This window comes from Gastrolobium bilobum, unplaced genomic scaffold (genome assembly GCF_033153095.1).
Source record: "Gastrolobium bilobum isolate Gb01-03AN ecotype WA unplaced genomic scaffold, APGP_CSIRO_Gbil_v1 utg842, whole genome shotgun sequence".
Taxonomy (NCBI): Eukaryota; Viridiplantae; Streptophyta; class Magnoliopsida; order Fabales; family Fabaceae; genus Gastrolobium; species Gastrolobium bilobum.
In genome coordinates, this window is record NW_026895988.1 from 115,107 (window position 1) to 142,084 (window position 26,978).

The window sequence follows — 26,978 nt, forward strand, 5'->3', positions numbered from 1 at the left end:
CTCGATATCAACAACTACGTACCTTAGCTAACTAATCAAACTTAATTGATAGAGTACCTAAAATCTAAACTAAATTAGGTAGTAAGTACTAACATTATAATTACCATAATCTATAATAATTTTTTCATTAATTATAATTTGACATGAACATATATATTTATGTGTCAAGAAATTAAAATAAGTATTTTAAGAACGCTGAACATGAAATTAGCAAAACACACTTACAAATTGATTCAAAGAAAAAAAATAGAATAATACAATAGGAATGCATCTGAACAAACTACAGGGCAAGAAATAATTTCAATTAAAGCAAGATATCATAATGAGATAAACATAATAGTGCATTCCTCTTTAGGTAAAATGCACTAACCAAGATTGTAACCAAGGTCAAAACCTTGAATGGGTTAATCAATGAGTACAACAGGTTGCCATATAAAAGTCAACATAATAATATATTCCCGTCAGGTAGAATACACAAACCAAAGTCTAAACCAATATCACTTAACTAATTGGGCTTTATACTACATCCCCATATATATAATGACTTAGCTCAAATTTTATTAAAACAAGAAAAATACAGTTGATTTTAACCCACAGTAATTACAAAAAATTATAATAGTATAAACTAAACTACCATTCAAGGCAATTCCATCAGTTTGTGATATTCAGCTAGAGCCCACATTGGAAAAATATTTCGATACATTGCAAAATGGATAAGGCAATTCCTCAAGAATACGCCTGTGCATTCCTGCCATAAATTTATTAAAGAAATAATTAATAACTAACAAGTATCTTATGTATTGTATGGATATTTGTTATTTCGGATAAAAATAAAACTAAGAATTTAAAAAATATTTAAAAGAAAAAATTAAAATTAAATATGAGATATATATAATCAATTCATGTAAAACTTTAAAAATATAGATCAAAAGAGAAGAAATATGTAAATTATAATTTTTTTGAATATGCATAATTAATTCAAAGAATTTGAATTTACTTCTTTTAAAAAAAATTAAGAATAACTTATGTATACTAAAAGATTTAACTATCCTTAAAAAGAATTGCAGTGGGTACAATAACCCCCTTTGGGCAGGTAACCGCAAACATTAATTTTTATCAATAAAGAACTCCGACAATTCACAAATAATGTTCCGAATAATCATGCCCAGATAATATGAAAAACCTTATAACTTGTTTTCAAAATTCTTATTGTATTTACTAAACTACAATTTATCCCACAAATTTCAATCATCAATATCAACAACTACGTACCTTAGCTAACTAATCAAACTTAATTGATAGAGTACCTAAAATCTCTCGATTTTGGTTTCTTCTTCCCGTGGGTTGCTTTTTTGCTACCTCTTGCCCTATTTGAAGGTCAAATTCTCTCTCTCTAAATATCAATTTATGCAAGATGTGTTGTTGAGCTTTGCTTAATTAGTATTTTTCCTTTTTTTTATATCTTAAACCTTTTCTAACTTCGGCTTTTGCACAATTTTTTTTCCAATTTATAATTACAAGGCTCTCTTAGTTTGTGTTATGGACCAAGACTTTAACGAGGACCCTATTTGAGAATCATGACAATGTGTTGTGTTGTCTTTGGTATTTGTTTCGTTCAAAGCTATTTACAACTTTACATCTTTAGCCATCAAAGTGGGTATGTTGGAGCCTCCGAAATAGCTTTGTTCGTGTGTTCTTGTCCGTTGGCAGAGAAAAACAAAAGCTTTTTAATGTTATGTGATACTATTTAGTAAATAATAATATAGATCAGTATGCTAGAATTCATAACAAATTTTTCCCTAATAAATTTATGTAATTATGATAAATATTTTGATATGTAAATTTTTTTGGCTTGAGCTAAAATTGGAGCCAAGCTCCGCCACTAATGAAGACATACGTAAAAAAAAGTACATCGGGTGGAGCTGTAAGTGGTAAAATATGTCATGACTCATAAGTTGATTCGTAATACGTTATGCCAAAGTACATGTCTTGTCGACTCGTGGGATAAAACAAAAAAAGATCATGTCTAGGTTTGGGAAAATAATACAAATTATTATTGTGTCGTATCTCGGGTTAACTCGTGTGACCTGTATATCAACCACTTATTTTTTTTTTCAAAAAAATACAAAATAAAAGTTGAAATTTTTGTAATTTTGACACTACCAATTGTGAGTCACAGATCAACTTGCGTATTTTATTCAACATTTCTCGTTATTTTTAATTTTTTTTATAAAAAAATCCAATCTAAATTTTTCTGTCTCAACCTATGTGACCCGCGACTAGTCATGTCAAAGTTTCATTTTTTGACACGCTATTGACAACGTGTCGTGTTTGGGTTGAGCAATTTCACCTTCATGCCAACACTTGACATGACATGAACTTGATCCATCGACACGTTTTACCACCTATTATGCTCATATAATGCTTGATCAGTAGTTATGAATAACATCACCTACTATGTTGTTACAAGAGTTCTTCCTATATTTTCTTTTATTTTTTTTAAAGAGATAAAATTGTTTGAATTGGATCAACAGATATAAAATATAAAAATATTAAAATGATATAGAAGAAGTAAACTTGTAGAAAGTAGACTTAAATATAATAAAGTTGGTTTTATATTTTTATAGATCTTAAAATTATTTTGATGTCTATTTAAATATCAATATATAAGATAAGAATATTTGAATTTAAAAATTGGATAAAAAATATATTTAAAATTGATAAAAAGAATTTATTTTCTTACCAATTTGGAAATTTAAAATAAATTTGATGTTTATTTAAAAATTATTAAATACTAAATAAATAAGATAAGAGAAATAAAAATAGGGTTTACAAATTAGATACAAAGTAAATTTAAACAAAAAATGCTTATTTTATTTTTTAGTCAATCTCAAATATATTTGATATCTATTTAAATATCAATATGAATATTATTAAATAAAATTAAATTTATTTTGTAATCAATCCAAGGATTGATTTGAGTGTTTATATTCATATTATATTATATTGTGATTTATGTAATGTGATACATATGTTATGAATATTTTCATTGAATTATATAATTTTTTATTTTAAATTTAAATTTTAAAGTTTATGTAATTTTACTCATCACAAATAATCCTTGCTCCGCCATTAAATGACATCAAAGGGTAGACTGATACCTGTTGTGGCCAATCACCATCTTTCAGTTGAGAATTGATGAGCAACTGTGCTGCATGATGAAGAGGAGTTGGGTCTCTCTTATCCTGCATAGAAATTAGAAAAAAGAAAAAAAATTATTTAACATTTTTTTTTTTGAATTATGATTTGAAGAAAATGAATTAGATCGATCGCAGAGGCAAAAAGTGAATTGCAATTTGCAAGAAATAAAAAGTAGACCTGTCCAGAATGAATGAGAGCCATCAGAGCCCATGCAGTTTGTACAATATTGGTACGATTTCCTTCAAGGGGTACGTATATCTACATCATCCAATTCATCAAGCCATATTCATAAAGGGTAGTTAATTTAAAAATCATTCAATAAATCTATCTATCTACCTTTTTTGGGCATGATAGATGGCTCTCCCCCCACCCACCATCCTCTCTCTGTGTTGCGAGAAGAAACTCGACTGCTTTTCGAATTGCAGTGCAATTGGAGTAAGTCTTGCCACATGCTGCAAGCCCAGCAACAGCAAAGTATGTGCCATAACTGAAGCAAACTCCCCATTTACCATACCATGAACCATCAGTTGTTTGGGTATCCTCAATGAATCGAACTGCATTAATAATGGAATTCTCTATTTCTTTCTTCTTATGCTCTGGATATAGTTTCTTAAACAAAACCAGAGCCTCAATTACCGATGTAGTACATTCAACATATTCATGCTCAACTACCACGTCCTCAAAAAATTCTGTGGGATTGAGCAGCTGAAATGGTTGACATCACAGATTAATTAATTAATAGCTAGTTACCGTTCTTGAAATAAATAAACAAATTTCATTCTTATTAGTTGAGATTAATGACTAAGATTAAAATTGGAGTATATATATATATATATATATATATATATATATATATAGTACGTTATTGCAATATGTTTGTGTGTGTGCATGGATTCTTGAGGTTTATGTCTTACATAGTGAACTAAATCACAATGTGAAGTATGGATTTGTTTCCCAAATTGGTAAAGTGTATGGATATGAAGAAGATAAAAGAGGCAGCGATATAGACCAAAACTCTAAGATATCTCTGTTTAGCCTCAAATATGTTGAGGGTGCACAAGGGAGATGGTGTGTAAGGGCTACGATTTATGACTGTGGAGAAAGTTCAGCACAACAATGGCAACAGATCGAGAAGATGAAGAATAGGAGAGTTAAGACCTCTTTATATACGAAATTAGAGATGCCTTCTCAATGCGCAAGCCGTTATGTAATAATTGTTTCCAACCCTGTAGACCCCACTAGGTGTGAGGCAACATGACCCATGATGTTTAAAGGGTCATGTGTGCAAGGGAAATATGAGGGGGAGGAGCCACGTGTTCCATGTACTAAATGATGGTGGGCCTTCTTGGCAGATTAGGATTTGGCTGGATAGGTCCATCCGCGGACCAGAACAGAAGCCCCCTAGTTTGGTGGTTTACTAAGTCAAAGTGCCAAGGTGTTAGGAGTTTGTTCCAATCATCGGATCATCACATTGGTATTTGGAGGATATAATTCTTTCCTTTAGTTACTTCAGTCAGATTGAATAACTTGTCTTCGAAGCTCCCCAACTTGGTTTTTCGAGAAAGTCCCTTCATTTTTTTGCTCCAATTATAGGCTATTACATCATGGCCACATGGCATTGTGTGATTGATTCATACTTCATCATCGACAATGTTGCAATGATAAGTTGTGTGCAACAGTTATATTAGCTTTTTGGCCTACTGTGAAAAGTCTTCTTTGCCCCTATGTATTTTTACAATTTTATCCTCCTTTTTGGCAGATCCAGCTCTAATTCCATCTTGGATTTTGGGTCTTTTTCTCTTCTTATGCCCATTGAGCTTCAAAGCGTGAGTTGGTCAATCATCAACCACTTCAGTTATTTTAAAGTTAAAACCTTTATGTCTTTCTTCTTCCTTTCACAATTCTCTTCTCTCTTATATCCTTCAATCTGCACGGGTTCTTGAGGTACGGAGCTTTCGCCTTTTTGTACTTTGCTTTTCTTGGCTTAATGTTGCTGCTTTTCCTCCTTATTCTTTTCATGGTGGCTTATTGTTTTCCTCTAGTGTTATTTGGCCTCTGCGTCTAAGTCTGCAACTTCAATTGATCTAAGTTTCAAACTTTATCTCTAGGTGTCGCTTTTGTCCAATATTTTTTTTTCTTTCGCTACTATTTTCTCTTTTTTATTTGGTTTAAGATTGGTAGTCCTCCGAAAAGGTTTTATCTTTTTGGGTTGTTGTTTGTCTTTATTGTGTCATCTGAGAGTATGAGTGAAAGAGGTAGGCTTCTAGGCATATTTGTTCAACGTATTATCACGATGAATCTCACCATTACAACCCACTGAGATACAGGCATCAAGGGGGTTTTAGGAGACACTTCCATCAGTCTACTCACCATAGTGATTCAGGAACAAATAGGAGATATTTTGAAATGCCCATTGAGATATAAGGGATTTTCTTCAATGGGTATTATGGGTTATCCTCCCTTCTTTGAATCCACCTCCAATCAGCACTTCTTATGGGGTGTCTAGGGGGATTTTGGCTGAGGGGGATCAGAGGTTAGATTTACTTTGGCCGAATATAGCTGTAGATATCAGACTTTTCGAGTGAGCCCGACTGGTTGGTTTTCTAGTGACTTTGATTCTTCTTCTTTTTCTTCTATTTGTACATCAGGATTTGTGATATGGCTCCCTGAAGACCCCCTTCCCCAAACCTTCTTGATTAGATGGCCAAGTTCAATGCACATCCAACTGACAGACTCCACCTGACAAAACGCATCGGGGTGAAGAACATGCCCCTAGGGTCTCCCTATGTTCTTTTGCCTCTCAGCCCTAAAGGAATCTGCTACTCATTTGGTCATCAACCCTTCAACTACCAAAGTAGTCATACTCTGCCATGCAGAGGTGATTCCCCCTTCAACAATGAAATCCTAGTTAAGAGGATGCTCGAAGATGAAAGGATACCTTTGTATCTTACATCTAGTGTGGAGGCTGACAAGGATTGGTTTGTTAGCCCTACTGGAAAAGAAGATCGTATCTGCAACGGTCATGATCCAACCAGTAGCCGGTCACACTTCCTTTATATATATATATATATATATGCTTTTTTGTTGATTGCGGAGTTAAGTTGTCATTCACAGCTTTTGAGGAAAACGTCTTTAGCTGGCTATCAGTATCCCCGTCCCAAATACACCTAAGTGCTTGGGCATTCATGCATATGTTTGAGTTAATGACGGAGCTTTTGAAAAACAATCCTACTACATCACTATTTATGCACCTCTATGTTGTGTCTCCTAATAAGAGAAAAATCTAGGCGGTCAAAAGGGACTTGCACTTTTTTGGCTTTTATTCCAATTTTTACAAAAATCTTAAAGAAGAATATTTCAAAATATTTCCCGCCAAATGGGTTGCCATTCCCTTTTTTATGGAGAAGCGGTGAATCTCTATTCCCCCTTTACTAGATTGCCCAACATTAAAATGAGGAAGACAAATTTTACTATGTCCCTAAGGGTAAGTTACTATTCGGGAGCGCATCGCGCTAGCCAATAAAATACTTGAGATATTACGTGCGTTTAATTGTTTCTTTGGCTTTCTAATTGTACCTTTAGTGTTTTGTATTTGTATTTATTATATGTGATTGATTTGCGCATTACTCTATAGGGGAAAGATGGACGTATTCATACTTGCCATCTTGGCGAATGCTGGAAGAAGCAGAAACTCCCTGCACTCAAATTAAGGAAGTTGTCGCCTCAAAGGCATGGTGAGGGAAGATCTTCCTCCTGCCAGTGGTGAAGGAGAGAAAACTATCGCCAGATTAGGCATGAAAGATATTGGACGAGATCGTCGATTGGAAATGATTCCCACTCTTGGATTTACTCTTGTGGAGGATGACGCATCCATGGGGGATGATGTTCTGGTCGTCGAAGAGACTCTTCGTCTAGCTCTAAAGAAGAAGAGTTCTACTTTTACCCGAGCGGATGAGAGTTCGATGAAAATCAAGCGAAAGACGGTCGCTAGGAGCTTTTTGAAATTGGTAATGAGTAACGAAAAGCGAAATTATGACCATTCCTTGGAGCACAAACATCAGTTTCCCAAGAGTGGCTTCGCGTTCAAAGTGTGGATGGTACATATTAAGCGTGCTATTTTTTCCCAAGGTGTTGTTGGGCTGATAGCTATAGAGATCCCTTTGGATGTTTTTGCTGAGAAAAAATAGGTCTGGAGTTCGTCAAAGGTGTCGTTGACTCTGTTCATCTGCAAGGGGCTGCTAATCTTGTGTAGTTATACTATCAGAGGGGTATCAAGGCTAAGCAGCAACTGCACAATCATCTCAACAAGCAAGAAGAGGATAACTTGGTCCAAGAAACCCTCATTAGTGAGCTTGAAACTCTCAAGAAACAAAAGGCCGATGATGACAACTGCATCATGGATCTTAGAGAGAGGCTTACCAAGGTTAAGGTCGACCTCACAAAGGCCATTGAGATATTAAAAAACCTTCGAGTAGAGAAGAAAATGTTTTCTTGGACCAGTGCCAAATTTGAGGAGAGCTTTAACAAAGCCTAACTTGAGATTCATGGTTTAACTAGTCAATGAAAGATCTCAAATAAATAAGTTGATACTTTAAACTTTAAGTTTGAAGCTAGACAAAAAGATATAGATGAAGCGAAGAAAGAGACAGATAAGGTGAACATTGAGGTAAAAACTTCTAGGATATGGTCCGCAAGATCAGTTTTGTAGCTTGCGAAAACATTTTAGCGCAAGTGAGGTTTTTGAACCCCTCAGATAATTAGGAATTCGTTGATCGGCTACACACCGTCCAAGAGGGAAAGATCTTTAATGTTAATGCGGATAAGTCTCCCACCCTACTCTTTGACACTTCATGCTCTCCTACTAAGGAACCTTCCTTCACAACCGATGATGTTCCAGATTTTCCTACAAAAATCGAAAAGCTAGAATAATGGTTTCTTTTGTATTTGTTTTTCATAGTTTAAGTATTTATGGGCTAGTTGGTCAACCCACGATTGATGTAACTCACAAAATTTTTATATACATTAACAACACATTCGATCGGATTATTTATCGACCGTTATTTTAACTTGCTTGTTTGTCTTACAAAAGTCTTTTTTTTTCTTTTCCCATTGTATTGCTTTTACTCACTTTATGCTGCTTTCAAATGATGCCTTTCCTCGAGGGGCTCTTGCTCGGACTTCTTTCCAAGCTTTAAGATATGAAGAAACCTTTTTCGCAGGATGTTCGCTCAGACTCATACTAGGGTTTGGGGATATAAGGGTATTTTGCCCATGGATAATTTGCCCAGATTCGTACTTGGGTTTGGGGATATGGGGACATTTTGCCTATGGAGAATTTTCCCATATTCATTTTGGGATTTGGAGATATAGAGATATTCCCCGTGGAGAATTTGCTCAGATTTGTTCCAGGGCTTGGAGATTTTGACGATATTCCTCGCTTGGACAATTATCGCAGATTCATTCTGGACTTGGAGATTTTGGCGATACTCCTCGCTTGGAGAATTTGCCCAAATTCGTTATAGGGCTTAGAGATTTTGATGATTATTTGGCGAAGAGATTGTTCTTTTTCACCAAGCTCTTGAATAGTTCTCTGGTTGCTGGGTCCATGATAAGAATATACTCTCACGAAGGTGTATGTAAGGAAGGTAGTAGGGATTATATTCTACTAACTTTTGGAGGGAGAAAAGAACACTCTAGGAGGTTAGGTTGGGTGTGAGATGAGAATGTAAAGTGTGTGAGGGTATCTTGGATATCTTTTGGAATTGGGATCCTTTTGGATTTTGGGTGAAAACTCTAGAGCCTCTCGAATTGCTCTAGAAAACAGTATTTTCCTTCTTGTATGTTTACCTTTTATTGCATTTGTCAGTCCTCACAATACTCTATATTGCCCATTATAATTTATATTGTTAAGTCTAGAAATTCAGCAAGAGGAATACAAATTATGGTGAAAACTGTAATAAAAGGTTAAAATACTGGTTTCTAGAGCAATTCGAGAGGCTCCAGAGTTCTCTACCAAATTCCAAAGGGATCCCAATTCCCAAATATTCCCAGATACCCTCACACACTTTACATTCACATCTTATACTCAGTCTAACCTTCTAGAATATTCTATTTTCCCTTCAAAAGTTAGTTATGCCACCTCACTGGTAGAACATAATCCCCTATTACCCTTCTCACATACATCTTCATGAGAGTATATTTCTATCATCCTACTGGTGGTGGTGTGGGTAGAGCCCGAATAGAGGAAACTGAGTGTTTATCTAGTGTCTCCACGTGCCCTTCTGAACTGGATCTTGAATCGATTGAACGGTGCTGCGAGTATTCACCACTATTTTTTATTTGAAGTTTCAAAACTCAAGAAATAATTAGCTAGAACAAAGATTAGAGAATGAGAATCAGAATTTACCGTGTGGTCGTGGGTTCGATTCCCATAAATTGCGGCACTGAACTAAATCAGAGTGTGAAGAATAAATATGTTTCCCAAGTGGGTAAAATATGTTGATATAGAGAAGATAAAGGACGCAGTGGCATATAGACCAAAGCTCTAAGGTATATTTCATTAGCCTTAGGTATGCTGAGGGTGTACAATGGGGATGGTGAGTAAGGGATATAGATTATGGTTATGGAACAAGTTCAGCGAAGCAATAGCAATGAAGAGTAGAATGGGAAAGATGAACAATAGAGGAGCTAGGACCCCTTTAAATAGGAAGTTAGAAATTCCCTCTTAATGCACAAGGCATGAAGCCATAATTGTTTCCAACCTTATGGACCCCACTAGGTGAGAGGCAACATGAACCATGATGTATAAAAGGTCATGCGTGCAAGGGAAATATAAGGGAACACTATGAAGGAGTCACATACTCCAAGTGCTGAATGATTGTGGGCCCTCCAGCCAGATCCTAGGTTCATCTTGCCAGACCAGAACATATAGGAGAATGAATTCTCTTAATGTGAATAATCTTATCCATTCATTGATAAATTAAAATCACCATTTTGCCTTTTCCATTTCACACATTTTTCATTAAAATTGTGACCATATATCTATTAATGGATTTTTCACGTGATATGATAAGGTAAAATGAAATATGGGAAGATCCGATTTCGGTTATTTATCACATACTTCCAACCATTCTTGAGCTCCTGCTGGCTCCCACCCTGAGAAACCGCCTTTCTTACCCTACAATAATCGAATTGGAGATTTGAGATTCAAAGTGAATCACGTACAAAAAATAGAAATAAAAAATTAGTGTGCTCTAAGCAAACAAGTTAATTGCTTCCCATGTTACTACGATGGAAACCAAAATTATGCAAATAGAAGGGCCATTTGTTGTAAAAAAGAAAAAATGGTCATTGGTTAATTAATTAAAAGCATATAGATGTAATTTTAATAAAACTTGCCTGAAGCGACAAAAGGAGATTAACCGAATCAAATAACTTTTCATCATCCATCTTCTCACCAACTATCTCTTGTGGCAACATCGATAAGAGTAGACAGCACTGAAACACAACATGATTTGTCTAGTCTTAACTAATAAGTGAAACCAAGTTCAAGAATTAATTTACTTCATTACCTTCAAACATTCTGCAGTGCAATCAGAAACCTGCCATCCATTATCTTGATCAGAGAAGGTCCATGATCCTTTAGAAATGTGACGAAACATTCTTTTAAAGTCTCCTGAAGGGTTTTCCTTAACCTATGGAATGTGAACTTTAACTCATTATTGCTAACTAGAGTTAGCACACAAGTTCAACTATTAATGAAAACGGAGAAATCAATCACTTACAAATATGTTATGGAAAATGAATTGGGGCTTACTTATGTTGTTTACAAGATCAATCGTGTTTTTCTCCCCTTTTTCATGGTCTAGGGATATCGATTAGTATTAAGAAAATAGTGCTTAATTAAAAAATATTGTGAATTTGTAGGTAGTTAGTTCTACATGAATATTTTTCTTAGTTCGAGTTGGAATGTATATTAAACAAACCTGAGATTTCTTGAGAAAGTCATGTCCTTTCAAAAGTGTAGGACCAATTTCGTCGCTAAGGTTTGTGGCAAGCAGAGCTTGAACAACTAATCCAGCATCCCATGATTGGCTACCAATACCCTATGCCAAATAAATACGATAAAGTGCATTTTTTAATATCCCATTGATTACACATTTTGAAAAAGCTATACAAAGAGAGAGAGAGAGAGAGAGAGAGAGAGAGAGAGAGAGAGAGAGAGAGTTATACCTGCATGGTCATTCCATCTTCTGAAAGCCATAAGTAATCAGGGATCCTTGCAAGATGCTTCTTGAAAGCATCTCCATTTGGATCTTCCACCCAACAAGCAAGCATCAACAAAACCTGGCCAGTAAATAAATTTATAGATTGTTAATATTTATTTTATAATGTTTAGAATTATATGTGTCTTTAATTTTTTTTTTATTATACCCACCTTTTCCACACATCCATTGTCCATGTATCGACTATTCTCATCTTCGTAATGGATATGCTTCATTGTTATCTGAAGGGCCTTCTCTCTTACCAGATTGTCGAAAGGCCAATGTGTAAGAAGTGGTTCAGAGAACATGTATAGACTATCCCATAATAGATCTTGTATGAAGTGATGAGGATACTGAAGATCTTCCTGTGATACGTACACATGACATGAATTAACAACTCCTCCACGATCGTATAGTTTGGTGATCTACTGATGATAATATATAGATTGATCTACTCTCTCACCTTTGCACAGGCATGACGTGCTTTTTTCCAATTAATTTTATGGTAAGGTTGAATAAAGATTTCTTCTCTCAACTGAAGAACCAGGGGTGTGACTGGACCCACAAATCTCTTCCCATATAAGTAAGACATAGGCAAGTAAACTAGCCGGCAATAACACCACATTTTATCTGCTTTAATTCAAATCACAATCGCATAAAAAAATTTAGTTATATATGCTATATGCATACTGTTTACTTAAAACTCGTGTTCACCAATTATTTATGCATAGTTTAGCGTTTAGCGGTCCAAATTAAAAATGGTGTGCAACAAGATTTGGACAACTATAATTTATTAAATAAACACTCAATTTAGTAAGTTGTATATTAATTTCATGTATTAATTATTATGTTATTGCATACATAATAACCGGACATGATTAGTTATATCATAATCCACCTGGATGCATAGGAAGAAAAGAAGGAAGCATCCAAAACTCTGGAGGCATTGGGTTGGCTCCCGACCAGTCGAATAAACCTAGTATCTGCAGTTGCAAGATTGACTCATATAAGTGACGTACAACAACATACATGCATGAAAAATAAAAAGAAAAAAACATGTTTCTCAAAAAGAAAAAATTTGCATAAATAATTACGATATCTTTCAGTTTTTATATATGTGTGTGTGAGAGAGATAGATGATCAACTTACACTGGTGTAAGAATAAAAAGTCTTATACCACGTCTTAACCGTTAATTTCCGTACATCCAACAGTTAAGATTTATTGAGTCATTAATTATTATGAGACCCATGTATGTATACCTCAAGGGGTGAAGTATGTCACTTTAGGAGTACTCCTAGGAGCAATGGTATGAACCAAGGCCCTAAGTTTCCTAGGTGATAGAAAGAGGGGGGATGGTGAACAACGGCTACGGTGACTCTCTATATTATCATAATAACAGCTCATAACATTAGTAAATAGTGTAAAAAGGGGTATTTATAGGTAGAGCTGAGCTCCTCAAATGTGGGAGAAAAAGCCAAGTCATTCTACAGTCATTGTCAGCATATAATGACTACTACACCAGGGAAAAGTGAGACAGACATTCCAACATAAGATGCTAATATGTCTTAAGTTGGACTTGAAAGAAAAGGGTATTTGAAATATTATTGAATTGTAAATAATATGTACAAAGGGTTATCTATTTATAGAGAATACTTGACCTAATTTTGACCTAATGGGCTTGGCCCAATACAACAAATAAATGACTAAATAATAACTGAATAATTATTATTTACAACACTCACCCTCAAGCTGAGGAATAGATATTTATCATTCTCAGCTTGCTAGTAAGTTCTTGAAATCTGTCTAAAGGAAGCCCCTTTGTTAATAGATCAGCTAATTGACGCCCAGTGGGAATGTATGGAGTGGTAATCAACCCGCTATCAAGTTTCTCTTTGATGAAATGGCGGTCGACCTCAATATGTTTAGTCCGATCATGTTGAACTGGATTATGAGCTATACAAATAGCGGATTTATTATCACATAGCAGCTTCATAGGTCCCTCACATTTTATTTTGAGATCATCAAGTACAATTTTCAGCCACAGTAACTCACAAATGCCTTGAGCCATAGCTCGAAATTCAGCTTCTGCACTTGATCTGGCAACCACATCTTGTTTCTTACTTCTCCATGTCACCAAGTTACCGCAAAGAAACATGCAATAACCAGTGGTAGAACGACGGTCAGTCACGGATCCAGCATAATCAGCATCTGTGTAGACTTCTAAAGATAGATTGCCATCACGTCGGAATAACAATCCTTTACCAGGAGTACCTTTAAGATACTGAAGAATTCTCTCTACTGCCTGCATGTGTTTTTCCTTTGGATCGTGCATAAACTGACTGACAACACTAACAGCATAAGCTAGGTCTGGTCTAGTATGGGCCAGATATATCAATTTCCCAACTAGCCATTAATATTGTCCTTTATCAACTGGAGGACTCTCTTCTTCATAGCCCATCTTGTGATTCTGCTCAATAGGAGTATTAGAGGGTTTACACCCGAGCTTTCCTGCTTCTTTGAGAAGATCCAAAACATATTTTCTCTGGCTGATAAAAATTCCTTTGCTTGAATGAGCTATTTCTATCCCTAAGAAATATCTCAATTTCCCAAGGTCTTTGATTTCAAACTCAGAGGCAAGCCGTGTTTGCAGAATCTGTCTCTCCACAAAATCATCACCTGTGATAATAATATCATCAACATATACAAGGAGCACAGTAAGCTTCCCATTTTGGGAGTGCTTGAAGAAAAGAGTGTGATCTCCTTGACTCTGTCTGTATCCTAAGGTCATCATAACCTTAGTAAACCTTTCAAACCAAGCACGAGGTGACTGCTTCAATCCATACAAGGCCTTTTTTAATCTACAAACTTTATTTTCCCCCTTCACAGAATCAAAACCAGGCGGGATTTCCATGTAGACTTCTTCTTCTAACTCACCATTGAGGAAAGCATTTTTCACATCAAATTGATTTATATCCCAATTGTAATGGGCAGCAAGGGATAACAAGATTCTCACTGTATTCATCTTTGCAACTGGAGCAAAGGTTTCTTCATAATCAATGCCATAGGTTTGAGTGTAACCTTTGGCCACTAATCGAGCCTTGTATCTCTCAAGAGTGCCATCAGAATTATATTTCAGAGCATAAACCCATCTGCACCCTACTGCTTTCTTTCCGTTGAGTCTATCAATAACCTCCCATGTTTTATTTTTCTCCAAAGCATTCATCTCCTCTTGCATGGCTTGAGCCCAATCCCTATCTTTCAAGGCTTCATGTACTGATTTTGGGATTGCAATAGAGTCTAGTGCTGAAACAAAGCTTTTGTGCTGCATAGAAAGATTAGCAGAGGAAACAAAATGGGAGATAGGGTATTGAGTACAAGAGGGACAAGATTTCTTGGGACAAGCTCTTTTTCCTTTTCTAAGAGCAATGGGTAAATCATCAGAATCAGTAGTAATGGGTAAGTCATCAGAATCAGTAGTAATGGGTAAGTCATCAAAAATATTAACATCATGATCAGAAATATGAGATTCAGGACTTACCAGTGGTTCAGACGATTGAGGTTGCTGCTGAGACAATGTGGGTTGTTTCCTTCTTTCAGGTGTCATAATCTTCCGTATCTCTGGTGTACTTGATGTATCAATCACAGGAGAATCAGTCACAGGAGGAGGATTACTCACAAGAGGATCAGACACAGGAGGAACATGACCAAGAGGAGGATACACTGACATAGGTAAATGAGTAGACACTAAAGATTCAAACTCAAAGAAGGAAGGTGATGAGATTTCTGGTGAAGGATTCTCCCCTGAAGATGAGGACCTTGGAAAAATGACTCAGATTCTTGAAATGTAACATCCATAGAAACAAAAAATTTCCTACTACTAGGGTGATAGTACTTGTAGCCCTTCTTATCAGGAACATAACCAAGAAAAATACATTTAATAGCCCTAGGGTCCAACTTATTGCGATGATGTTTATGAACATGAACAAAAGCAACACACCCAAACACTCGTGGAGGAAGACTCATCATAGTTGGAATAGAAGGGAAAAAAGAAGTCATAGAGTGAATAGGACTTACATGGTCAAGTACCCGAGTGGGTAAACGGTTGATCAAGAATGCTGCAGTAAGAATAGCATCTCTCCAATAGTATTTGGGTATATGTGTCTGAAACATTAATGCACGAGCCACTTCAAGAAGGTGACGATTTTTTCTTTCAGCAACCTCATTCTGTTGGGGGTGTCAACACAAGTAAGTTCATGAATCATACCGTTATTTCTTATAAATTGGGAAAAACTGTGATTAACATATTCAGTACCATTATCTGTTCTTAGTCTCTTGATTTTTTTACCAAACTGGGTCTCAATCATTTTATAAAATTGAAAGAACAGTTATGGTACCTCAGACTTTTCACGCATTAAGTACACCCAAGTTACACGACTGTAATCATCAATAAAAGAAACAAACCATCTATTTCCAGAAGCATGAGGGACTTTAGAGGAACCCCAAACATCAGAATGAATAAGATCAAAAGGTTCAACACTCTTAGTAATACTAGAAGGAAAAGACACACGATGATGCTTAGCAAATTCACAAACATCACAATGAAAAGACTCAACAGACTTAGACAAAAACAATGACGAAAATAAAGATTTGAGTAAACTAAATGGAGGATGACCTAAGCGCTTATGATGAAGCCAAATCAAAGAATCAGCAGTTGATTGACCATGAGACATCAAGATGTGATCTGTTACTTTATTTGCAGGAGATTGTGACACCAGATAGTACAGCTCACCTTGCTCTTTAGCACTACCAATCGTCTTCCCCGTGGCGAGATCCTGAAAAACACAATGGGTAGGATAGAAGGTTACAGTACAATTCAAATCTTTTGTAATTTTATGAATAGAAAGAAGATTCGTGGAGAGTTTAGGAACATGAAGAACATCCTTAAGATGTAAGGACTGCTGTAAGTTTATGTCACCAGAACCCGCAACTGATGTATGAGAGCCATCAGCTACGGCTATTGTATGAGTTCCAATGGTAGGATGATAAGAAGTAAATGAGTCAGCACAACAAGCCATATGATTAGTAGCACCAGAATCAACAACCCAAGAATGTTTAAAATCATTACATGAAGAAAGGAAAGAATAAGTTTTGGAGTTCATACTAGTCATAGTCAAAGCACTAGTATCAGAAAGCTTACTCATAGAATCAAGAATGGTTCGGAGCCGTTCCAACTCATCTGGACGAAATGCAGGTTGGGTCTTATTAGGTGCAGGAGTTATTTCAGAGGAAGTAAAATGCGCTTGACCACGCAACCTTGCCATCTTTTCTAAGACAGTTTGCTTTCCATAGAGGCGAAAGCATAGATCTTTGATATGACCTGTTCTTTTACAATAAGAACACCATCGATCATCTCTTCTAGAAGATGCACCATCAGAAAACTTGGTAAAGGAACTCCTTTGAGAAGAGGCCATACTGCACAAAATTTGTCAAAGAATAACACCAAGTATCCAAAAATTACGGAAAAAATACCAAACAACGTCCGATCTGAGAAAAAATCACAGATCCAGAAAGAGGATGAAGAGACGATCAGAACGCTGTTGACCGGAGCTGGAAAGAAGCAGTCACGCGCCTCCACGCGCCGTGGAGGTGTGTGCGAGTGGGCCTCACTCGCCGGGAGTGAGGCAGCGCGTGCGGCGGCCGAGGTCGTCTGGAGGTGGCGGTCCCTTCTGTGGCTGAGCGGAGTCCAAACGGTCACCAGAAAGTACTGTTCCAGTGATGAACAGTAGTTGGTTTGAGTCGTTCTTAAGAGATCCGGCCGTCAATTGATTTAAAAGGTCCACAGACTGATAGATCAGAGAAAAGAAGTTTGAAAACAGATCCTCTCAGTCCAAAAAAGGTCCCCGGAAAAAATTTCCGGTGGCGGCTGATTGGCGGCGAGAGAAGGAAAGGAGAAGCGGTAATTGCGGAAGCAGAGCCCTCAGGATCGAGAGCTCTGTACCAACTTGAAAGAAAAGGGTATTTGAAATATTATTGAATTGTAAATAATCTGTACAAAGGGTTCTCTATTTATAGAGAATACTTGACCTAATTTTGACCTAATGGGCTTGACCCAATACAACAAATAAATGACTAAATAATAACTAAATAATTATTATTTATAACAGTTGAAGTATCTGTTGGGGCAGCACTAACACGAGCCAACGCTTCTATTATTGGGCCAACTAAGTGGGCTGGCCAAACAGACTCAATATCTATCATCCTCTCTCTAGCTTGGTGCAGCATATCCAGCGTCTCTAGCTAATGCAGGGCCTAAAAAGTGCAAATCTCTCATGTTTATAGTGAAGGCAACTGCATGGTGGATTGGCTGGCTTCGAATGCACACACTTAGAACTGGGATGTCTGATTCTTTACTCCTCCCCCAATGGAATGCTTCCAACTCCCGGTGGATGACATGGTAGGGATGGGTATCCCTCCACTATTCTTGCCTAATTAGTAGGCTTGTGTTTTTTCTATCTTATTCCAAAGAAAAAACAAGTTGCACAATGTAATCAGAAATAAAAAGTTATCTTTCACGTTTAATTAAGTGCGTATCTTAAAGTTTTTTTTTTTTTAAAAAAAAAAAACTTGGTACTGGTTACGCCATCCGGTTTATACGGTGGAAGCAAACCAAAAGTGATCTTACTCATTTATTTTTAGGTTCAATTTTAACATTTCTTTAACCATCTACGTTGATTCTGTCGTTATATATACATTGATAGTTACGTTCATCTAAAAATATTGTTATAATGTACCCAAAGAAAAAATAAATATTATTGTTATAAGCCCTCATCAGGCTTGTAGCATTTACTGACCATGGAATGAGATAATTTTTCCCCTCCTAAAGTTTTATTAACCGGAAAATACTATTATATTATGGGGAAAATATTTCTGTTCTCCCACATTTTTTTTCTTCTCTCTATAATGAGACCCACTTACATAAAAATATAAAAAAGAATTTGCATTAACATTAAACCCCTTATATTATCCCTGACCTTCTTATGTCTGTCATTTGAAATGAAGATACTATCAAAAACTATCCACGCAAAAAAAAAAAAACTATATGAGTAGACCATTATATTGAATATATTAGAAAAACATACCGAAAGCCAAGTTTTCCCCCACGACGGTATATATGTTACGCCATCATGATCTTGAATCCACTTGCGAGCTCTAGCACACGCATCATCTTGACCTCCATCAGGCCCTTCTCCAAGAATGCGCATACATATGTAGTTGAGTGCAGTACAAAACATGGTGCTATGTCCTTCTATGTCTAGTCCCCACCCCCCATCTTCGTTCTTCAATTAATAATTGAATATACAACAATGCTAATTATTCACTAATTTTACATCATGGTTAATTGGGTATGTACGCATATAGTCTGAAATTGAACAAGTGTACCTGGTGGCAATAAATATGACGAAGCATCTCTCTGCGGTACTCTTCTGGGAATACTGAATCAAGATGGCCTGTAATGTACATGCAAAATACCTGCAATATTTTATGGCAAGTGCAAAATTTACGTTCATTAGTGCATCTGAACTTGAATTTCCTCAAAATTCCAGTGCATATCAAATTATTAATAACGTCTACGTAAAATATGTATTTTTATTCTTTATAACTATGTACTCCTCATTACCCTGAGGAGTACATAGTTATAATATTAAAGTTGTATTTTTTTTTTTACTTTTTATGTCACTCGAAAATTTCTGAAGAGAAAAAAAAGTATAACTTATGATACTGTTAGAGTAAAGTAATTTTACTTATACCGTTAGAGGATCATAATTAATAATTACCCATGAAATAAAGTATTTATGATACTGACCAAAGGAGGAAGATAAAAGAGTGGACCAGCTTCTAGAGCAGGCCAATGGCCATCAGTAGCTTGCAGTGCTGATAGGTAATGGGTGGCCCTTCTTAACGCGGCTGTTGTATTTTGGTACGTGATCTCTCCGTCTTTTATCTTCGGACTACCTATTATTTGTTGGAAGTTTTTCTCTCTCAGAAACTGCATCCACCAAAACTAAATTATCATTTTAACCGCTAAAGATATTGCAAAATAAAATGAATACTTCTTTTTTTTTTTTAATAATCTGGAGAGTATCCCTATTCAACCTCCTCCAATCACTTTGTCCTCGGAGTACGGTATGAAGGCTACCCTTCATTGAAACAGTGGGTGCATTGAGCTTCGCTACTGAAAGAAGGATGTGACTAATCTTCCATTCGAGAAGAGAGGCACGTCCTCTGACTCAAAAAAATTTCCTAAAATTTTACTTAAAACAGAATTTGAACCCCGACCCCAATCAGATACTTATATCTAAGGCCAATAGGCGATAGTAATACAATATAAGGTCTTATTAACATGACAAATACAACAATATGATAGTATTATATATCGTATATTGTAGAGATACTTTTAAAGTTAGATAAATTTAAAACATGAAGTTCAAAAATGTTTAAAATCATAAGGTTGATATACATAGTTAATCGAGATAAAATTTTAAAAATGCAGATGAAAATATTTAATTTTATAAAGAACAAAAATGTATAATTATTTTAAAAAATATCAATTTGATTTACATATAAAATTTAAGAAATTAAGAATGACATATATTGTCTTAAAAATTGAATTATAAAATTTTATCTATAAAAATTGAGTATTTTATTAAATAGGAAAGTAAAGAATAAACAGATAAAAAAAGAATTGATAAAGAGCTAATTAGGTAAAATAAACAAATTTAATACATTTTTTAATTAATCTTATTTATAACTAACTAATAAGAAAAATAAAAAATTGAGAGTAAAGTAAAAGAAAAGTATATATATTTTGGATAAAAATCGTAGAATTGGTAAAGAAAGTATATAAAATTATTTTCAGACTCTGATGTGAAAATATTCTAATTTTTTAATTAAACATAAAAAAAAGAATTATTACGCATAGACGAAATGATAATACGTTGCTTGTACTAAAAAAAAACACAAAGAGGACGTGAATGTTACTAAAAAGGAAAAAGAAAAAGAAAAACACCTGAAAGCGCCACAGAAGATCAGCACAGGCCTTGACACGGAAGCGATTGTTATAGAAATTGAGACGGGCAGCTTCAACCTGGGCTCGCTCCTCGGGGCTTCCTGCCTCAGGATCGAACTCCCATGTTTGCCTTCCCACGAAATTGTTTGTGGAGAAGAGATATGGGTCATTTCCACCGTCTGCTATCTTCAACCTCCACATTTCCTTTTTCTTTTTCTTGTTCTTGTTGGTGTTTCTTTTAGCCAAAGATGATTGATTGCCCTATCTATATGTATGTACATGTAGAGTTTAAATAAGCAGATAGATTTCAGTCCTTAATCTTCAATTTATTGTGGTAATGGATACACATTTGTCGCTTTTTTTTCTTTTTCTTTTTTTTTTTTGTAAATCACATTTGTCGCTTTTGATTTGGATAGTGGTGCTTCATAAAAAATATTAAATCGTGTTTTTAAAATTCTAAACTGATTAATAAAAATTATAGATTCATAAAAATTAATAACGAAGATATGTAATTTTTATGAATTTATAATTTTTATATTATTTAAGTTTTAAATTTTAAATTATAAAAGTTTTATTATTTAGTTTGTCACATTTAAATAAAACACGATATTTTATAATATTTTTTAGTGAATGGAAGTGGACCCAATCTTTTAATAAGGATTTTGACGTACCCATCAACTCCAACCATTACCCAACTTATCATTAATATACAATTAAGTGTGTTGATTTTAAATTATGGTTGTGACTGTGTTTTAAGTACAAAAATAAAAAATTACAGGTAAATCATAAATGTAGCTGATACTGCCACAATTATGATCGTGATATAAATACAAGAATTAGTAAAATATTAAGTAGCTCCAAGTTACTTCGTAAATCTCCCCAAAGAAGATGGAAGGTGGAAGGTGGAGGGGAACTTTCTTGGCTTCGAAAGGAAGGACAGAGTTGTGGCCCAGAAAAAGAAAAGACGTATGCGATTCAAGATAGCTCTTTTGGAGGATACCACCTCTCGATCGGTATCTCTCTGCAAAATCACTCCCTTCACTCATCCTAGTTCTTTTTCTCTTTCAACCTATTAATTTGATAGATACTGGTTCCTGATCGATCATATTCAAAGATGGAGACATAAAGTTAAAGAAAGAACGAAGGAAAGGAATTCTTTATTTCGCGAATATTTTATGTCCAAACATTTGTTATATATTTGCGATGGTTTCCCAAGGTGACGTTTGGTTGAGGAAATTTTTTTTGAATACTAGGGAAATGTAATTGATAGGGAAATGGTTGGAAAGTGAGTTAGGTAGGAAAGTTAAAAAAAAAATGTTTGGTTGGGCTAAATATTACCAGGCAAATTGATAAAGGTTTTTAAAATGTACGTTTAGTTGATGAAAAAATATTGATGGGTAAAAGGGATATAATTACCAATATAACCCCGAATTAGTTACTTTATTAAAAACAAGTAGGTGTGTTTGCCATTTGTCTTCCAACGGTAATTTCCCACTTTTGAAAAAAAAATTTCGTCGGTTGACCATTTCCTCTCTTGCTACCTCCAAAGTCGGTGACCAGGCCTATTGCATCGTCCGCTCGAGCTCCTAAACATAGGGTTTTTGTATATTTGATGAAATTACAATCACCACGCTTGTTTTGTATTACATTTGATATAGTGTGATGAAGGGTACAATGATATGGTACTGCTTGAAAGTTTAAATTTTTCGTACTGCAGGTTGCATAAACATATGGCAGTGTTGTCTTGATTATAGTAATCCATCCGTAGAATGCTGATTGTAATTTATCTTGCAGATACTATTTCCAAGTTACAGAAAACAGGATCAAAAGCACCATAAAAGTGGGTTCTAAAAGGGGAGAGGTTGAAGATTTGAGTGAACAGCAATGTCACTTCCGATCAAGCCTCACCGTCTGGAGATTTGCACTTCAACCCACACAACGAAGTTTTAGCTTCTAATCTGAATCACTTCACACGGGCTTTGCTGACCACACAAGGTCGATAAAAATATCTTTTCACAGGGTATTTTCGTCTCCTTTATTTTTACACATTGCAACTTACCCAGCTTTCGTCAAAAAATCACCCCGCAACTTGGCTTTGCAAACAGTGACAATGCCTGGTTATCGATGACCAAATCTAGGAATGGTATGCATATGTGATTGATGGGGAACTTGGTTGAATCCCTCTACCAAACAAGTGCTTTCTAGAAAACCATCTTCATTTGCATGGGGAAATTTTTGGTTTCCCTGAACCAAACACCACCTTAAGGTTTTAGATTGAAGTGTAGCTTTCAGTGACTACAAAGTCATGAGTTTGATTCTCCTCGTCCCCCCATTTTTAGGTGAAATTAAAAAAAAAACACAAGCCGGACAAAAAAATGTACTTGTGTAGCACAAAGCAGACCGAAAATGGACTTGTACTATATTCACGCTTCAAATCCAAAGAGCTTTTGCGGTGTTAAAGAATAAAATAAAAGCATTAAAAAAATAATCATCTAATACCTTAAGATTTTAGGAATTGAAGTGGTGCTTATCAAGATGACCCATCAATAATTTTATATTATATCTCTAACGTAATATTATAGTTGTATGTGTAATCTATGTGTAATCTATGCCGTAATATTATATATCTCTTGCGGGGTGCTTTCACACGTACCTACCATATCATGATTCTAACGTCAATAGATTTCAGTCCTTTTTATTTTAGTAGATACGTGTGTAAGCACCCCGTTTTTCATGAGTCCACTATCGCTGCAAGATTCTTACCCTGTTTCACGAAACACGACAAATATTTCTTTGAAAATAAATTCAAAACAAAGAAACAGGTGCATACATGATACATTGACCAACTTCACATGTATTAAAACATATAAAACACAAATACAGAACATTTATTGATCAGTTTCTCTATCTACTCATTTCCGGTATCCAATCCAAGAAGAAAGCACAACTCATGCGTGACTTTATATATTTTTTAGAGATTTGTACATATACGATATAACCCCACATTTTTTATAACAACATCAAAACAAGTTTCATTGATAGTGTGCTAGCACAAGAATGGTTTCTGGCGAGAGAAGAATTATTTTAAGGATGTATTCAATTAAATAATTTAAAAAAGTCAAATATTAATATATTATTCATTTAAGACAACTAAGATTTTAAATAAGAAATAATTTTTTTTGGGTATTCAAAAACTTGCTAATTTTAATATAATTTTTTTACTAATGTAAACATTTTTGTGACTTCTTAGTAATAAATATAAATGTTATATCCTGTTTACCAAAAAATAAATAAATTAAATATTATATCCTGTCTCTTAGTCTGATCACAACCCATAAGATTTCTCTAACAACATAGTGTGTGACTTATATTGTTTTGAGTTCCAGTTTATGCAGTTATAGTACACTTGGAATTCAAGCATTGCCTTCAAAGTGAAGGTTTTTGCATGATTTACCTTTCAGTTCATGTATTTGGATTATGTAATTGCTATAAGCATTTTTTTTTTGGTAATCAATTTGCTATAAGCATTTTACTTTGTGTGTTTGTTTGTTTTAATCATTGCATGCATTGTTTGGATCATAAGATATCGGTGGGGTGGAGTACTGTTCTTGCCGGATGATTCTTTAACGAATCTATTAGGTTTGTACTAAATTTAATTAGTGTTTGTCATTTTAAAATGACAGAAAGTTATGTCATTTTAAGAGAGATACAGACACAAAAAATTAAAAAAAACCACCCACTTTCTTTCTCCCATGATTTCCGTTGTTCTGTGTCTATCTCTCTCTTAAAATGACATAACTTATGTCATTTAAAATGACAAACACCAAACTCTTAATTTATTGAACTAAATTTATATTAAATCATATAATAACACAAGTAAATTTTTAAATAAAAAAATTATATATTTATTTGGTATAAATATAAATAAATGAATTCAAACCTTAAAATAAAATGTTAACTATATATAAAAAAGTTATTTTACATAACTATTATTATGTTATTTCTTTCTTTCTACTTCTCCTATTTTCTATTAATATCATTAGTGCACAATAAATTATATGAGTTGCATACTATATGCAACTTATAACATATTTCTTATTCATAATATTATTGAAGAAGAGTTTGTTATAATTCGTCTTTTGATATTACCACAATCAACTTCAACTATAAAGTGTTTTTTAGAATATTAAATATACTAACTCAAATATTTGTCAACTCTTTATCTAATATATATATCACAAATACACACACCTTAGAAAGTTTATTTAGAAAACAATTATAAAAAACATAGATAAATAATAATCTAGACGCAGCTATAAGAACCTTTTTTGTGGATAAATATAAAAACTTATTGCACGCTTAAATAAAATGCTGACAGTTAGAGGTGACAAAATCGACTCGGTTCGGAGGGCCGATGTAAGAACCTGCACCGTTAATTAAGGAAGTTAATTAATTAATTATGTGAAATTAGGAAATAATTCCATAATTGACCCTAATAATTATGAGAAGGCTTAAATAATTATGGTAAGTGATTTATAATGCTGAAAGTCACTTTTCTTACGAAAAGTGCAGATACCGGTTCTGCTACTCGGTATAAATGCGTACCGATGAAGTATCCCGGAATATTATAATAAGTGCATGAATAGTCCTAGAATAATATATAGGACTGTGATTTCAAGTTTCAAGTTAAAATAATGAGAATTGGTGCCAGAACTGATACTGGCTATGGAAAAGCGCGTACCAAAAAGGTGCTGCAAAAAATAAAATAAAAATATGATAAATCCTAGAAAAATGGCTAAGTTCAGAATATAAAGTTTGAGATTAAAATGTTAAGCGTAGCTATTATTGCTAACACTGTGTGTTAATTCTTAAGTGGGCTATAAATGCTTAATGGCACTAAGCCCTAGGCCATATTGAGGTGCCTACGTGAAGTGGTTTCTGAGTGTTGGCTGCTGCACCTCTCTTCACCCTTCCTTAGCCTTCTTCCTCTTGAAACTCCACCATAGTGACCATCTTTCTCCTTAGTTTCTTCACTTAAACATCATAGCTTGGTGTGAGCTTGTATTGTGATGGGGAAAACACTTGTTTGCTGAGTTTAGCCTCTGTCTTGTGGTGGTTTTGGTACCGAGTTGCTGGGTTCTTTTGGTGAGAGCATTGTTCTTGCCTTTGGTGGTGCCAAGAAATGATCTTTTGGCTTAAAGGACCTAGCTTGGTGGTTAAATTCGTAGGCCTTTGAAGTCAGTATCGTGGTACTGAGTAGAGGACCCCATTTGTGTCTCATTTTCTTAGTTTTGGAGCTTAGAGGTATACCATGATCACCTCTTTGTCATTTTAAGGTTTTAAGCTTGTTTAATCCTTTAAAAAGAGAAACTTTAACCATTTGAGTAAAGGAATGTGTTTCTGAGTTCATAACATGGTAATGAATATCTGTTTATGGAGTCATTGGACTCCAAATCACGTTTGAACCCTTAAAAGTGGGATTATGCAGCTGTCTGTTCGAAATTCTGCATTCTGTTGGAGAAGTATTCGAATACTTTTCGTGTAGTATTCGGATACTTGTCCTCTGGTAACCGAATACTCCTTGCTGGAGTATGTGGATACTTTTCTGGGAAGAAAAGTATTCGGATACCTTTGAAGAAGTATTCGAATACTGGAAAGTATTAGAATACAGTGGGTTTTAGTATTCGGATACTGTGGTATTCAGATACTGAGGAGAAAAGTATTCGGATACCTTGTGGTATTCGAATACTTAAGTGAAAGTATTCAGATACTTTCTGGAGACAAGGAGTATTCGAATACTCATCGGGTAGTATTCGAATACCTCCTGCAGAAACAACATAAAATGACTTAAAATAACATGGAAAGCCTTAATCACTTAATGTAACCTTGGTGAATGGTTATTGATGATTATTACTGTATAAACAGATTGTGATTGTGCTGTTTGTGGGCTTTGAGCTAGTGTGGACTCTTGGCTTGGATTGTTAGCTTGCAAGGTAAGCTTTCGTGTCCTCGGCTTAGCCATTGTTTGTTCCACCATGTCCCATGGGGGGATGGTTATATGCATGACGTTTTTTCATGAACTGTTTTATTGAAATGCTATGGAGCTGTTAAGTGCAAAATGCTTATGATATGTATGTGGTGTTTCGCCTAGCTAGGAAGCCATGAGGTGGTCCTGGGGGCAGGTACAGCATGGGCGTGTACCGTGTGGGTAATAGACGTATTCCTGCACTTCTCTGATCAGTAGAATAGTTATAACACACACGACATGATTATCTGCTGCATTGCACTCATTTTGGAACTGATATTGAATTACTGCTTTTAGAACTTATATTGCACCTGTAAGTGAGCTTGAGGTGGAAGATCCTTGAGCACCCTTTGTCTTACTGAGATTTCTGTTTAGAGATCTCACCCCACGTTTGGGGCACCATTTCAGGTTCAGGTAATG

General features: G+C 35.0%; 1 protein-coding gene across 5 annotated transcripts; it reads right to left on the reverse strand.

The window, feature by feature from the left end:
• Positions 1-517: 517 nt before the first annotated feature.
• LOC133297148 (beta-amyrin synthase-like) lies at positions 518-20,781 on the reverse strand. 5 transcript variants are annotated; one of them, XM_061496231.1, is made up of 16 exons: positions 20,606-20,781; positions 19,331-19,513; positions 18,907-18,996; positions 18,606-18,803; positions 12,364-12,448; positions 11,929-12,095; positions 11,639-11,830; positions 11,434-11,547; positions 11,187-11,306; positions 10,773-10,895; positions 10,600-10,698; positions 10,322-10,378; positions 3,538-3,906; positions 3,379-3,459; positions 3,162-3,245; positions 518-748 (listed from the first exon to the last, which is right to left on the reverse strand). In XM_061496231.1, exons 1-16 carry the CDS (start codon positions 20,732-20,734, stop codon positions 638-640), a joined length of 2,202 nt encoding a protein of 733 aa, XP_061352215.1. In that variant the 5' UTR covers positions 20,735-20,781; the 3' UTR covers positions 518-637. The 5 variants fall into 5 exon arrangements, with proteins under 5 accessions (XP_061352215.1, XP_061352214.1, XP_061352217.1 ...); XM_061496230.1 differs by having other exon boundaries at positions 10,600-10,719; positions 11,929-12,098; positions 20,534-20,781; XM_061496233.1 differs by lacking the exons at positions 18,907-18,996; positions 19,331-19,513; positions 20,606-20,781 and adding exons at positions 13,209-15,092; positions 15,541-15,690; positions 16,256-16,298 and having other exon boundaries at positions 10,600-10,719; positions 18,606-18,741.
• Positions 20,782-26,978: the final 6,197 nt, after the last annotated feature.

Bases quoted from the DNA above. Each gene is read 5' to 3' on its own strand.
- LOC133297148 (XM_061496230.1), bottom strand. From the start codon at position 20,734: ATGTGGAGGTTGAAGATAGCAGACGGTGGAAATGACCCATATCTCTTC. The intron at 3,907-10,321 runs GTATGTGATAAA...CAACCATTTCAG, and splicing joins GAGCTCAAGAATGGTTGGAA to CTGCTCAATCCCACAGAATT. The intron at 3,246-3,378 runs GTCTACTTTTTA...ATTTCTATGCAG, and splicing joins CTCTCATTCATTCTGGACAG to GATAAGAGAGACCCAACTCC.